The 15,627-nt window shown below is 47.1% G+C and overlaps 1 protein-coding gene across 1 annotated transcript; it reads left to right on the forward strand.

Annotated features, from left to right (window-relative positions):
• The first annotated feature begins 686 nt into the window (after positions 1–686).
• LOC132830266 (calphotin-like) lies at positions 687–9,773 on the forward strand. The gene is made up of 3 exons (XM_060847810.1): positions 687–710; positions 6,892–9,570; positions 9,711–9,773. The coding sequence occupies exons 1-3, from the start codon at positions 687–689 to the stop codon at positions 9,771–9,773; spliced, it is 2,766 nt and encodes a 921-aa protein (XP_060703793.1).
• The last annotated feature ends 5,854 nt before the right edge of the window (positions 9,774–15,627 follow it).

Here is a 15,627-nt window from a genome sequence, read left to right on the forward strand (position 1 = left end):
ATTTCTTTAATCAGCCTGTCTAGAATAAAGCCACATCCTCTTCAAATAAACAGACCTTAATGTTGAAAGGTTGCATTTATCTGTACCCACCTTGGTCGGATGGAATGATGTTGCCTTTATCTCACCTGCTCGTTTTCACTTAATGTTTGTGAGACAGAATTCCAGAGACTGGAACTGGGACGTGTAGGGTGGCAGTTAAATTGGAGTTAAGTGGAGCATTTTCCAATGAGGTACAATATGCTGCATGGCTGGTTTGCAGCACAGAATGATGCCAACCACATGGGTTCAGTACCCACGCTGGCTCAAGTCACCATGAAAATCCCAGTTTGTTAGCTTTGCCCCTCGTCTAAGGTGTGGTAACCCTCAAGTGAAACTCGCCACCGATTATCTCTTCCTAATGAGAGAGCAGCCTGTGATCCTCTGGGACTACGGCACATTTACCTCCAATCGTTCAAGAGCACATGAAAAGCACTTAGGGCAAAAGAACGTTCAAGGGCTTGTTCACATCATTTGACATTTGGAAATCAAAACTGTGTCTCAGAGGGAGTTTGAGTTGAAATATTTTGTGCTGAGATGCAGAAGCATTACAGATGGTCTCTGTGTTTCATGTTACCTGCCATATTTGATTACTGTAGCTCTGGGAGGAGCTGATGAGTTCTGACATTTTCGATATTGATTGTTGGAACATGGTACAGCAGCAGCTGGGAAAGGTATGAGGACCGTCACATTGAACCAAGGTGATGAGAAAAAAGCCCAGCGGAGATCGGAAGCTGGATTTTTATCTGGTCCATGATCATGTTGAATCAATCACCAATCAGTCACCACATTAGCAAACAGCCGGAATAGATTGTCAAAGACACTTGTATTTTTTTAATCAAGCTGTAGGTCTCAGTGATGGAACATTTAATATCTTCAACTTCTGCACTACCTTCCCTGATAGCTGACAGCACATCCTGTTGAGTATCTGCAGACCCTGTGTTCAGACCTCTAACCTCAGTCAGGGACAGACTACACCCACTTCTAGATTAGAGTGGTGCTGGAAAAGTACAGCAGGGTCAGGCAGCATCAGAGGAAGGGCTTTTGCCCGAAATGTCGATTTTCCTGCTCCTGCTGTGCTTTTCCAGCACCACTCTAATCATGACTCTGATTTCCAGCATCTGCAGACCTCACTTTTGCCTACACTCACTTCTAACCCCATAATATTATGTAGGGACCACTAATAGATTAGTGGCTGTCATTGCCCCCTCCCTTGGGGGAAAGTCTCCAAGTCACAGGATGCGGAGTTTATCTGAGCATTTAATGATGCAGAGGTATGGATCCACTGCCTCCTGGGATTCAGAGCACTGTATCGAACCTGCTGTTGCTCCAGCACTTGGATCTGGCTTGAGAAAATCTCATTCTCTATTTCCAACCTTCCCATCTGGCCCTCAAAAGCCACCACGCGATGCCTCCTCACATTCCTCCTTGGCTTCTGTCTCCATCCGAAACCAACAATCTCCCTGAGACCCAGTGACCATGTCCTCTTCTCCTGAGTAGTGTACGCCTCTGTTGGGGAATGCCTTCAAAAATGAGATAATGAGAGTCCAGACACATTTCCTGTCAGGGTGAAAGGGAAGGCTGGTAGGTATAGGGAATGCTGGATGACTAAAGAAATTGAGGGATTGGTTAAGAAAAAGAAGGAAGCATATGTCAGGTATAGACAGGATAGATCGAGTGAATCCTTAGAGTATAAGGGCAGCAGGAGTATACTTAAGAGGGAAATCAGGAGGGCAAAAAGGGCACATGAGATAGCTTTGGCAAAGAGGGTAAAGGAGAATCCAAAGGGTTTTTACAAATACAATATGGACAAAAGGGTAACTAGGGAGAGAATAGGGCCCCTCAAAGATCAGCAAGGTGGCCTTTGTGTGGAGCCGCAAGAGATGGTGTTGATACTAAATGAGTATTTTGCATCAGTATTTACTGTGGAAAAGGACATGGAAGATATAGAATGTAGGGAGATAGATGGTGACATCTTGAAAAATATTCATATTATAAAGGAGGAGATGCTGGATGTCTTAAACTGTGTAAAAGTGGATAAATCCCCAGGATCTGATCAGGTGTACCCTGGAACACTTTGAGAAGTGATTTCTGGGCCTCTTAGTGAGATATTTGTATCATCGATAGTCACAGGTGAGGTGCTAGAAGACTGGAGGTTGGCTAACGTGGTGCCGCTGTTTAAGAAGGGCGGAAAGGAAAAGTCAGGAAACTATAAACCAGTGAGCCTGATGTCGGTGGAGGGCAAGTTTTTGGAGGGAATCCTGAGGAACAGGATGTACATGTATTTGGAATGGCAAGGACTGATTAGGGATAGTCAACATGGCTTTGTGCATGGGAAATCATGTCTCAAGAAATTGAGTGAATTCTTTGAAGAAGTAACAAAGATGATTGATGAGGGCAGAGTGGTGGATGTGATTTATCTGGATTTCAGTAAGGCAATTAAACAAGATTCCTCATGGTAGACTGGTTAGCAAGGTTAGATCTCATGGAATACAGAGAGAACTGGCCATTTGGATACAGAGTTGGCTCAAAGGTAGAAGACAGAGGGTGGTGGTGGAGGGTTGCCTTTCAGACTGGAGGTCTGTGACCATTGGAGTGCCACAAGGATCGGTGCTGGGTCCACTGCTTTTCGTCATTTACATAAATGATCTGGATGTGCACATTGGAGGTATACTTAGTAAGTTTGCTGATGACAGCAAAATTGGAAGTGTTGTAGACAGCGAAGAATATCTCAAAGTACAACGGGATCTTGATCAATTAGGCCAATGGGCTGAGGAGTGGCAGATGGAGTTTAATTTTGATCAATGCGAGGTGCTGAACTTTGGGAAAGCAAATCAGAGCAGGACTTATACATTTAATGGTAAGGTCCTGGGGAGTGTTGATGAACAAAGTGACCTTAGAGTGCAGGTTCATAGTTCATTGAAAGTAGAGTCACAGATCGATGGAATAGTGAAGAAGGTGTTTGGTATGTTTCCTTTACTGGTCAGAGCATTGAGTACATACATTGGGAGGTCATATTGTAGCTGTACAGGACATTGTTTAAGCTGCTTTTGGAATTTCATGTGGAATTCTGGTCTCCCACCAATTGGAAGGTTGTTGTAAAACTTGAAACGGTTCAGAAAAAATTAATATGGATGTTGCCAGGGTTTGAGTTATAGGCAGAGATTGAAAAAGCTGGGACTGTTTTCCCTGGAGCATTGGAGACTGAGGTGTGATCTTATAGAGGTTTATAAAATCATGAGGGGCATGGATAGGGTAAATAAACATGGTCTTTTCCCTGGGTGGGGGAGTCCAGAACTAAAGGGCATGGTTTAAGGTGAGAGGGGAAAGATATAAAAGGGATCTAAGAGACAGTCTTTTCACACAGAGGGTGGTGCGTGTATGGAATGAGCTGCCAGAGGAAGTGGTGAAGGCTGCTACAACTACAGCTTTTAAAACACATCTGGATGGGTATATGAAGTGCTGGCAAATGGAACTAGATTGGGTTGGAATATCTGGTTGGCATGGATGAGTTGGACCAAAGAGTCTGTTTCCGTGCTGGACATCTTTATCACTCTATGACTCTGAAAGCCAGCAAAGGGCATGATGGGTAAAAATGGCCTTGTACCATTGTGTGGTTCTAATTGCATTGAGATTTATAATTTCAATGAGACAAAGCTGATGATACTTGAACATTAAATTACAAAAGAAACTTGTGAAATTGCATCTGAGATTGTTCTTTCAAAGAATGCCTGTTTTTGCTTCGCAATAGTAATTTGCATGAATACCACATTCCTTCTTGGTTAATATAGTTTAAAGTAGGCTGATGTAATGCATGCAGAGAATGGTCACATAACTGTAACCGCAAGCCTTTTGAGAGGATCTTACGCATTACAGTTATATAACTCGATTCTCTTGTTTATCAATGTTCTTTGAAAAGTTCCAGATGCATTGATGAGCATATTGACAAGCCAATCACAAGTGTACAATCAGTGGCTGGTGGGACCAAAATGAATGATGTTTTTGTTATCATGAAAATATTGAAGGTGGATGACTTGACAAGTCATTAGCATTGGGATTGAAAATAGCCCAAATATTCCGGTGACCGGAATGTGGTCGGAGCAGCGTTGATTGGAGATGTGCATGAGGACCATGTGGAATCTCCAATGCCGGGGACACCATGAGGATTCCTCAGCAAGGTGAATGTTCACCTGTGTTTGCAATCTTCTGAAAGAGCCCATTCAAGGCTGAGAATTTGGAGGGTTCTGCAGCTGAAGAGGGTATGACATTGAACACTACCCTGATGAACTCTTGCAGTAAAGTCCTCAAACAGTGATGATTGACCTCAACACCCACCACCATCTTCCTTTTAGTCAGGCATGACTCTGCCCAGCAGAGAATTTTCCCTCAGTTCGCATTTCAGCTTTACTCAGGCCATTTTATGCCACACTCAGTCAACTGCTCCTTTGATAGTAAGGACAGGAAGTGTCACCTCATCTCTGGAGAGCAGAGTGTTGGTACCCATGCCTGGACCAATGATATGATGAGGGCAGGAGCTGAATAGCCCTTGCAGAACCCAAACTGAGTGCCAATGAACAGGTTATTGCTGAGCAAGTGCCACTTTGCTGTTAACACCCCCTTTCATTACTTTGCTGATGATTGACTGTAGACTAATGGGATAGTAATTGGCCAGCTTGGATGTGTTCTGTTTTTTTTCATAAGGTTTTGTCTTTTGACGTACCTGGGCAATTTCCACACTGTTGGGTTGGTGCCAATGTTGTAGCTGTAAAGGTGCAGCTCGACTGAAGACACAGCTAGTTCTGGAGGACAAGTCTTTATTACTGTTGTCAGAATACAGTCTGTGTCCATAACCTTGGCGATATCCAGTACCTTCTGACATTTCCTGATGTCATGTGGAGTGAACTGAATTGATTGAAGACTAGCGTCTGTGTTATGCTGGGGACCTTGGGGAAGACTGAGAAATATCACCCACTTGGCGTTTCCAACTGTAGGTTGTTGCAAATGCTTCAGCCTTATCTGTTGCGCTGGTGTGTCGGCCTCCTTGCTCACTGACAATGGGGAAATTTATGGAGCCTCCTCTTATTGATCCTTATTTACGGGGCCACTGCCATTCCCAATTGGATGTGGAAGGTCGACAAAACTTCTGTCTGACCCATTTATTGGGGAATCACTTGACTCTGTTGATGGCATGCTGCTTCCTTCGTTTGGTCTACAAACACATCTTGTAGCTACAGCAGGTTGGCACCTTATTCATATGTCAAAAAGTGACTCGGGCATAAGCCCTTCATCAGGAATGTGGTGGGGGAAAGGGGGCTGAGAGATCAATGGGGGGTTACAGGATGGGGCTAGGGGGAAGGTAGCTGGGAAGGTGATGGATAAATGCAGGAGGGAGTGATAATGATAGGTCGGAGCAGATGGATGAGAAGGAATAAGGACAGGTGGGACAGATCAAGAGGGCAGTGCCGAGTTGGAGGGTTGGATCTGGATTGAGGTGGGGGGAAGGGAGAGGAGAAAACGGGTGAAGTCGATGTTGATGCTGTGTGGTTGGAGGGCCCCAAGGCGGAGGATGAGGTGGTCTTCCTCCAGGTGGCTAGTGGAGGAGGCCCAGGACCTGCATGTCCTTAGCACAGTGGGAGGGAGAATTGAAGTGTTCAGCCACAGGGCGGTGAGGTTGTTTAGTGTGTGTGTCCCAAAGATGTTCTCTGAAACGATCCGCAAGTTGGTGTCCTGTCTCCCCGATGTAGGTGAGGTGTTTGGATATGCAAGAAAATCTCTATCAGATGTGGATGGATGTGCTGTTCCTGGCATACCTTCCTGCACTCTTTTTTGAATCAGAGTTAATCTCCCAATGGGACAGTAATAGAGTAAGGGACATTCAGGGCCACAAAGTTACAGGTTGTGGTTGAATACAGTTCTTCCACAACTGACCATCTACAGTTAGATCTCTGTGGTGGTAGTAACATCTGACACAATGTAAGATATCCTCAGTGGACTTTATCTCCACAAGGCCAGTGCGGTGGTCACTCCTACTAATACTGGCATGGACAGATGCATCTGTGACTGGTAGATTGGTGAATACCAAGTCAGGAATGCTTTTTTCCTCTTGTTGCTTCCCTCATAACTGCTGGACTCAGTCTGCAGCTGGTGATGTCCTTTCGGACCCGACCAGCTCGTTCAGTAGTGCTGCTGCCAAGCCTCTCTTGGTTTTAGGAATGGAAGTCTTCCACAATATACCCAGAGTATATTCTCGACCCTAATCACCCTCAGGTAATAGGTCATAACCATCAGCAGGTTTCCTTATTCACACTTGATCTGATGTCATGAAATGTGTTCTTTGGGGAGGCAATGACTGAGTGCCATTGTTGCTGGATAGTTAATCCAGAAGGGGACCTGGGGTCAAATCTCATCATAGAAGATGGTGAAAGTTAAATTCAGGAAAAAGAAACTCTGGAATTAAGAGTCTAATGATGACCATGAATTAATGTTGAGAAACTCATCTGCTTCACTAAACCTTTTTAGGAAACTTAGCTGGTCTGTGCTGCCCCCTCTGGTGGGTTCGCCCTGCTGCGAGGAGAGGACACACATGGGAATGCTGATGGTGTTGGCGGGGACATTGTCAGACCCATGATTGCTGTGGGAGACATCTCAAATGGGAACTTTGGGACAGCAGACGTGGCATTTCCATCCGACCAGTTTGGATTACATCTGAACCCAGGACAAATAGGATACAGAAGCAATGAGTTGCATTTCTGGAGTTAGAAGACAGGTGATATTCTGTCAAACGTTGGGAGGATTTATAGGAATTGGTAGGCTTTGCTTAGTCCTAAAAATGTTATCCCAGTGCCTGTAACCAAGATCCCGGAGCCTGTTACCGCGATCCCGGAGCCTGTAACTGAGATCCCAGAGCGAGTAACCGAGATCCCGGAGCCTGTAACCGAGATCCCGGAGCCTGTAACCGAGATCCCGGAGCCTGTAACCGAGACCCCGGAGCCTGTAACCGAGATCCCAGAGCGAGTAACCGAGATCCCAGAGCCTGTAACCGAGATCCCGGAGCCTGTAACCGAGATCCTGGAGTCTGTAACCGAGACCCCGGAGCCTGTAACCGAGAACCCGGAGCGTGTAACCATGATCCTGGAACCTGTAACCGAGATCCTGGAGCCTGTAACCGAGATCTCGGTGCCTGTAACTGAGATCCCGGAGCCTGTAACCGAGATCCTGGAGCCTGTAACCGAGATCCCGGTGCCTGTAACCGAGATCCCGGTGCCTGTAACCGAGATCCCGGAGCCTGTAACTGAGATCTCGGAGCCTGTAACCGAGATCCCGGTGCCTGTAACCGAGATCCTGGAGCCTGTAACCGAGATCCCGGTGCCTGTAACCGAGATCCCGGAGCCTGTAACCGAGATCCCGGAGCCTGTAACTGAGATCTCGGAGCCTGTAACCGAGATCCTGGAGTCTGTAACCGAGACCCCGGAGCCTGTAACCGAGAACCCGGAGCGTGTAACCATGATCCTGGAACCTGTAACCGAGATCCTGGAGCCTGTAACCGAGATCCCGGTGCCTGTAACTGAGATCCCGGAGCCTGTAACCGAGATCCTGGAGCCTGTAACCGAGATCCCGGTGCCTGTAACCGAGATCCCGGTGCCTGTAACCGAGATCCCGGAGCCTGTAACCGAGATCCCGGAGCCTGTAACCGAGATCCCGGTGCCTGTAACCGAGATCCCGGAGCCTGTAACTGAGATCTCGGAGCCTGTAACCGAGATCCTGGAGTCTGTAACCGAGACCCCGGAGCCTGTAACCGAGAACCCGGAGCGTGTAACCATGATCCTGGAACCTGTAACCGAGATCCTGGAGCCTGTAACCGAGATCCCGGTGCCTGTAACCGAGATCCCGGTGCCTGTAACCGAGATCCCGGAGCCTGTAACCGAGATCCTGGAGCCTGTAACCGAGATCCCGGTGCCTGTAACCGAGATCCCGGAGCCTGTAACTGAGATCTCGGAGCCTGTAACCGAGATCCTGGAGTCTGTAACCGAGACCCCGGAGCCTGTAACCGAGAACCCGGAGCGTGTAACCATGATCCTGGAACCTGTAACCGAGATCCTGGAGCCTGTAACCGAGATCCCGGTGCCTGTAACTGAGATCCCGGAGCCTGTAACCGAGATCCTGGAGCCTGTAACCGAGATCCCGGTGCCTGTAACCGAGATCCCGGTGCCTGTAACCGAGATCCCGGAGCCTGTAACCGAGAACCCGGAGCGTGTAACCATGATCCTGGAACCTGTAACCGAGATCCTGGAGCCTGTAACCGAGATCCCGGTGCCTGTAACTGAGATCCCGGAGCCTGTAACCGAGATCCTGGAGCCTGTAACCGAGATCCCGGTGCCTGTAACCGAGATCCCGGTGCCTGTAACCGAGATCCCGGAGCCTGTAACCGAGAACCCGGAGCGTGTAACCATGATCCTGGAACCTGTAACCGAGATCCTGGAGCCTGTAACCGAGATCCTGGAGCCTGTAACCGAGATCCCGGTGCCTGTAACCGAGATCCCGGAGCCTGTAACTGAGATCTCGGAGCCTGTAACCGAGATCCTGGAGCCTGTAACCGAGATCCCGGTGCCTGTAACCGAGATCCTGGAGCCTGTAACCGAGATCCCGGTGCCTGTAACCGAGACCCCGGAGCCTGTAACTGAGATCTCGGAGCCTGTAACCGAGATCCTGGAGTCTGTAACCGAGACCCCGGAGCCTGTAACCGAGAACCCGGAGCGTGTAACCATGATCCTGGAACCTGTAACCGAGATCCTGGAGCCTGTAACCGAGATCCCGGTGCCTGTAACTGAGATCCCGGAGCCTGTAACCGAGATCCTGGAGTCTGTAACCGAGATCCCGGTGCCTGTAACTGAGATCTCGGAGCCTGTAACCGAGATCCTGGAGTCTGTAACCGAGACCCCGGAGCCTGTAACCGAGAACCCGGAGCGTGTAACCATGATCCTGGAACCTGTAACCGAGATCCTGGAGCCTGTAACCGAGATCCCGGTGCCTGTAACTGAGATCCCGGAGCCTGTAACCGAGATCCTGGAGTCTGTAACCGAGATCCCGGTGCCTGTAACCGAGATCCCGGAGCCTGTAACCGAGAACCCGGAGCGTGTAACCATGATCCTGGAGTCTGTAACCGAGATCCTGGAGCCTGTAACCGAGATCCCGGTGCCTGTAACTGAGATCCCGGAGCCTGTAACCGAGATCCTGGAGTCTGTAACCGAGATCCCGGTGCCTGTAACCGAGATCCCGGAGCCTGTAACCGAGAACCCGGAGCGTGTAACCATGATCCTGGAGTCTGTAACCGAGATCCTGGAGCCTGTAACCGAGATCCCGGTGCCTGTAACTGAGATCCCGGAGCCTGTAACCGAGATCCTGGAGTCTGTAACCGAGATCCCGGTGCCTGTAACCGAGATCCTGGAGTCTGTAACCGAGATCACGGCACCTGTAACCGAGATCCCGGCGCCTGTTACCAAGATCCCGGAGCCTGTCACTGAGATCCCGATGCCTGTACGAGACTCCGGAGCCTGTAACTGAGATCCTGGAGCCTGTAACCGAGATCCCGGAGCGTGTAACTGAGATTCCAGTGCCTGTCACTGAGATCCTGGTGCCTGTAACCGAGATTCTGGAGCTGTAACCGAATCCTGAAGCCTGTAACCGAGAACCCGGAGCCTGTAACCGAGATTCCGGACGATGCCAAGCCAGTGGCTTGAGGAGCAGCAGAGAATGAACAAGAAGAGGGGGCTAGATGGACTCTATTGCAATAACGTCTTGCATTATATTTAATGTTTCAAGGTGGCACCCAGAGTGTGGGAACACTTTGTCTGTAATGCTTGACACAAAACTCTTCCTACTGTATTTTGATATACATGTGACAATAAATCCAAATCTAATCGAAAGCATCTGTGACATTCACAGCAGCCAGGGAATGGGCAGCTTGGAGTTTAGTTACAGTCTCTCTATTTCATGGAATCTACCAGCAGGAGGCAGTGTTGCCGGAACGGATTCTTTAAAAGAGCTAGCCCAACTGGTCCTTCTGCCCTGCTTTAATTTGCCGTACCCCTTTCCCTCCTGAAGTTTTAGACTGAACAGTACCATACAGACGGCGTGGGATAACCCTGACTATGGGAATATTGTGCATGGGAGGGCAAAGCATGGAGGCTTCACAGACACAATCCATCTCAGGGATTTATGCCTGTCATTCATTCACTCGTCTCTCATACCAGAGAAAATAAACAATAAAGAGTGGAAAAGAATGAATGCAGAGGAGTATAATTGCAATGTTTCCTGACCATGTTGATTGGTTTTGATGTGAGGGATGGTGCCAAGAGCAGTTTAATGCCCTTGGGTAAGGTCAGGAGAAAAAGTCGGATTAATTGGGAAAATCGTTCATTCACCAGCCTCAAAGAATCCGTCAGACCTCTCAGGGTGGTGCAGTGGTGTCAGGTTTGAGCAAAATGTTTCTGGAACTGAGCAGCCCTGGATATGTTCAAACTGTCCCAGCTTGTAACACAAACCAGGAGCTTCCCAATCCTGCTGCGTCTTTCAAGAGAAGCTCATCAGGGCCTTTGGTGCTGAACTGCCTCGAGTGTGGGCCATGGTCTGTCATTTACTCTGACGGGAGATGGGGAAGCCGTTCTGCAGAAGCATCAGCGCAAGACACTTTGTGCTTCTGTACTTCCGACCTGCTCACCTTCTTGTGATTTACCCGGTGATTATGACAGATCAGAGACAGCAGCCAGTGTGGCTCGCAGTCACGTGATCAGGTTGAAGGTGTCTTCATGCCTGTGGATGCTCAGTTCTCTGTGCGATCTTGTACAGGAGATGTCATAGAGTCATAGAGATGTACAGCACGGAAACAGACCCTTCGGTCCAACCTGTCCATGCCAACCAGGTATCCCAACCCAATCTAGTCCCACCTGCCAGCACCTGGCCCATATCCCTCCAAACCCTTCCTATTCATATACCCATCCAAATGCCTCTTAAATGTTGCAATTGTACCAGCGTCCTCCACTTCCTCTGGCAGCTCATTCCATACACGTACCACTCTCTGTGTGAAAAAGTTACCCCTTAGGTCTCTTTTATATCTTTCCCCTCTCACCCTAAACCTATACCCTCTAGTTCTGGACTCACCGACCCCAGGGTAAAGACCTTGTCTATTTACCTTATCCATGCCCCTCATAATTTTATAAACCTCCATGAGGTCACCCCTCAACCTCCGACTAAATTAGATTACTTACAGCATGGAAACAGGCCGTTTGGCCCAACAAATCCACACCAACCCAGATCCATTCCCCTCTTCACCTAAAACTACGGGCAATTTAGCATGATCAATTCACCTAACCTGCCCATTTTTGGACTGTGGGAGGAAACCGGAGCACCCAGCGGAAATCCACACAGACACAGGGAGAATGTGCAAACTCCACGCAGTCAGTCACCTGAGGCAGGAATTGAACCTGGGTCTCTGGTGCTGTGAGGCAGCAGTGCTAACCACTGTGCCACCCCAAAGGAAAACAGCCCCGAGCCTGTTCAGCCTCTCCCCGTCAGATCCTCCAACCCTGGCAATATCCTTGTAAATCTTTTCTGAACCCTTTCAAGTTTCACAACATCTTTCCGATAGGAAGGAGACCAGAAGTGCACGCAATATTCCAACAGTGCATTCTACATATTCATTTATAATTAGGGCAAGGTGTTAGATCATAATCTCTTATCACCACTGATAAATCCTTGATCAAATCCAACTTTCCCTGTGAAATGATGTAATTTATAAGACAAAGTCCCTAAGCTTTAAACCTTTTGCAGCTTTTGCTGTGAAAGGCTCACTCCTGTCAAAATTTGAACTTTAAATCAATTTCTGGCTGTAGGCAGGTTTTTAATCCGAGATCAGACCGGTCCTGCTTTCTATCTCCTTGGGAAAAATTCAGCCCTTCATTTTAAACTATTAAAACACGCTGAGATACAAGAATTATCGTGTCCCTGTCAGTTGGCTGCACATCTTAGACAAACCGAATTATCTTCAAACAATGGATTTATCATTAATGTCGTCCTGCAAATAGGCTTGTTTACAATACTTGTATGATTTTCCACATAGCCTCAGCTCAGATTTGCTCCAGGATCTTCTGTTTTCTCAACACTTCAGCTTCACTCACAGACACAAGCAAATAAATACAGAGACATGACTAATTAATCAAACACCGATCACATCAACCATTAAACATTGCAGAAACTTTCCAGAATTCAAACAAGCAAGATTTCACTTTCCTTTCTGCTTTATTCATTTGGGAACCAACATGAGTATTCCAGAATCTCTGGACCTTATGGAGTTGAAAGATTGGTTTTTCAATGCCTTAAAATAGTTGACCTGACAGCCTCTTTAAATATAAGGACATAACACAAGAACTAAGAGCAGGAGTAGTCACTCAAGGACCTCAAAAGTGTTATACCATTTGGTATAACCATGGTTCATCTCCTCTTGACCTTAACCCCTGCTCTCCATTATCCTTTAACCCATCACTGACTAAAAATCTCTCTATCCCCTCTTCAAATTTACTCAATATCCCAACATCCAGTGCTTTTTGTTTTAGGAAAGCGATTTGGTATAGGCAGGTGGGCTGAAGGGCCTGTTTCTGTGCTATATATCTCTGCGACTTTATGAATCTATGCCAGTCTGGGATAGTGAATTCCATAGATCCATGGCCCTTTGTGAGAAGTCAATTCTCCTGAATCTCTGCTTTCGATCTGCTCCCCCTCATCCTAAACCTATGACTTCTCATTCTAGATCAACTCACATGAGGAAACATCCTCTCCACACCTGGTGCTATCCCTATGGCTGGCCTGGTAGCTCGGTGGTCAGCACTGCTGTCTCACAGTACCAGGGACCTGGGCTCAATCCCAGCCTTGGGCGACTGCCAGTGTGGATTTCCTCCTGGCGCTCTAGTTTCCTCCTGCAGCCTGAAGATGCACAAGTTAAGTTGGTTGGCCAAGCTAAGCTGTCCACAGTGTGTGGATTAGCCATTGGAAATGCAGGGTTGTAGAAGGTGGGTCTGATGGGATGCGTTTTGGAGGGGCAGTGTGGATTTGATGGATCGAATGGCCTACTTCCATACTGTAGTGATTCTGTGACCTAATTTTTCAATCCCTTTTAGCACCATATGCATCTCAATGAGCTCTCCTCTCATGCTTATAAAATTTTCTTTCTCTGACATGAACTCTAAACAGCTTTTGAACAAGATGAACTGACCTTATCTGGGGTATGACTGGGATTCCTCATGTGGTTAGGATTGCCAGCAACAAGTTGAAAACTGAGACATCACCCATCGCTGGTATTTTCCATCCTTTAGTTAGCTATCTCCTTCCTGCATTTTCCCAGAAGACGATCATGTGGCCCTATTGAAAATCCAATTATGTGACATTTCTTTACACGCTCAGTCATCTGCAGAACAGAAATGAGCAGGACAGTTGCTTTTGATTCCATGTTGACTTTTTAAAAAATATTTTCTGCCTTCAGCTGACCTTTCCTTGTCTTGCATTCAAGGCACAGGAAAGTTGTTACATTTGACTGTTAAGGTACTAAATTTAATTTTGCTTAATAATGTGGGCAGGGCTTGTCGTAAGTCTGTCAGCAGGTCACTCGTAAAGGTTAATTATCAACAGCTCCAGGATTGCAGTCATTTGGAGAAGACGACAGAAAAAGACAGGAACTGGCTCCATTTGGAAAAGAACAGTTAAGATGTGCTGCCCAGGAAGGGACTTGGAGCCATTGACTTTGTGTAGTCAGAGTTCAGTAAGATGTTCAAGGAAATAGCAGCTGCATAACTAACAGAGCAGTTGGATATCTCGATGCAGTTAGCACTGTGGCAGAGGTAATCAGAGTAGGTAGGGAGCAAAGTGTGAGGGATAGTGCTCAGGAAAACACTGGGGGGCTGAGAGGTTGAAGAAGAGTTTTTGTGCCATTAGTAGGTCAGGACAGCAGGGAGCCAGGTTGAAGGAGATACACAAGCAACATTTGCGTTGTGTGAATATTACAGGTTACAGCTCAGGAAACAAACCTGTGGTCATCAAAGGAGCCTCAAAGACTGCTCCTGTACAGACAGACTGCTCCTCTATGGACAGTCTCAAAGACTGCACTTTTATGGACATAGAGGAGCAGAGTTTAAGACTGTCCATAGAGGAGCAGAGTTTAAGACTGTCCATAGAGGAGCAGTCTTTGAGGCTGTCCGTAGAGGAGCAGTCTTTGAGACATTTTCAAGGCCTGGTCATTAAAAGTGAAGAATTGGAATCACTTGTGAAGTTTAAAGAAAATTTACTGACCAATAATGTGACTAACATCCTGACGAATTGCTGTGAAATTAATGGAACCTGCCTTAATTGTATTTGCTACTTGATGTGAGTTTTCACCCATTATTTGTCTCGTGGTAAGGTTGAGATGTTGGTGCATAATTTAATCTATTCTTGTGCTGTCTCAACCTTGGATTGTCAATAGAGTCATAGAAATCTTTACATGTTGATTTCAGGAAACATTTTCAGTAATAAGCTAATTATGTTCTAGTTGATTAAAAATCCTGACAGTCTTGTTTTGAATTCTGAAGCATGTATGGTCTCAGGATGCAATGCCAGCATTCTAATTATTTATCGAATTTACCATCAGTGGTGGATTGGGACAAGGAAGGAATCAAACAGCCATCTCACCTGAGAACCCAGAATGATAGAATTCCTACAGTGTGGAAGCAGGCCAGTTGGCCCATCAAGTCCACACTGAGTCTTGCAAGAGCGTCCCACCCAGACCCACCCTCCTACCCCACCCCTGGACCCCTGCATTCCCCATGACTTACCCAGCTAGGCTGCACATCCCTGGACACTACGGAGCAGTTCAGAACAGCCAACCCACCTAACCTGTACATCTTCGTACTTAGTCACAACAGTCCCTCAATGCTCTTCTATAAGTGTGTCCAATCTGTGTTTGAGCACCTTTCCTTCCAGTGATATTAAATGGAGTGCTCAGATTTTATTCTCTCTCTCTTTTCCAATACAGGAACAATGTCTCTGGCACCATCGCCTTTCTATTGAATGTCTGTGTCTCTATTATCTTCAGTCAAAACTGACATAAAATAGTTATTCAATGCGCTCTGCCACTTATTATTTAAGTTCTGAGACTCTTTACTTCACTGAATGGGTCCTCAGAGGTGACAAGAAGATCTTTCATCTTGCTGTGTGCTTCTGTTTAATAGTAATTTTAAATTAGCTTGAATTGAGCTTTGTTGCCTGAAACTATCTGTTAGAGACTATTGGGATTTAGTGTTTCTTCTGCCTGTGCTGCCGAGCTCTGAAGGCACGGCAACATCGTGCACCTTTGAGTCCAGGCAGCTCCAATGATAGCCTTTCCCAAATCGCTTGTCCAGGCAGCCATGGAAGGGCAGTAGATAATCCCGTCTCAGCTCACTAAAGTTCCGAGGCTGCATTCCCATCATTCCTCATAGATGGAAGGATGCTGTGGTTTAGTTGTGAACTATTGCCTCCTCGAAGACCAGTGTATCAGGGCCACACCCTCCTCCCATGGGAGAGTAACAG

This window comes from Hemiscyllium ocellatum, chromosome 31 (assembly GCF_020745735.1).
Source record: "Hemiscyllium ocellatum isolate sHemOce1 chromosome 31, sHemOce1.pat.X.cur, whole genome shotgun sequence".
In the NCBI taxonomy this organism is placed as follows: Eukaryota; Metazoa; Chordata; class Chondrichthyes; order Orectolobiformes; family Hemiscylliidae; genus Hemiscyllium; species Hemiscyllium ocellatum.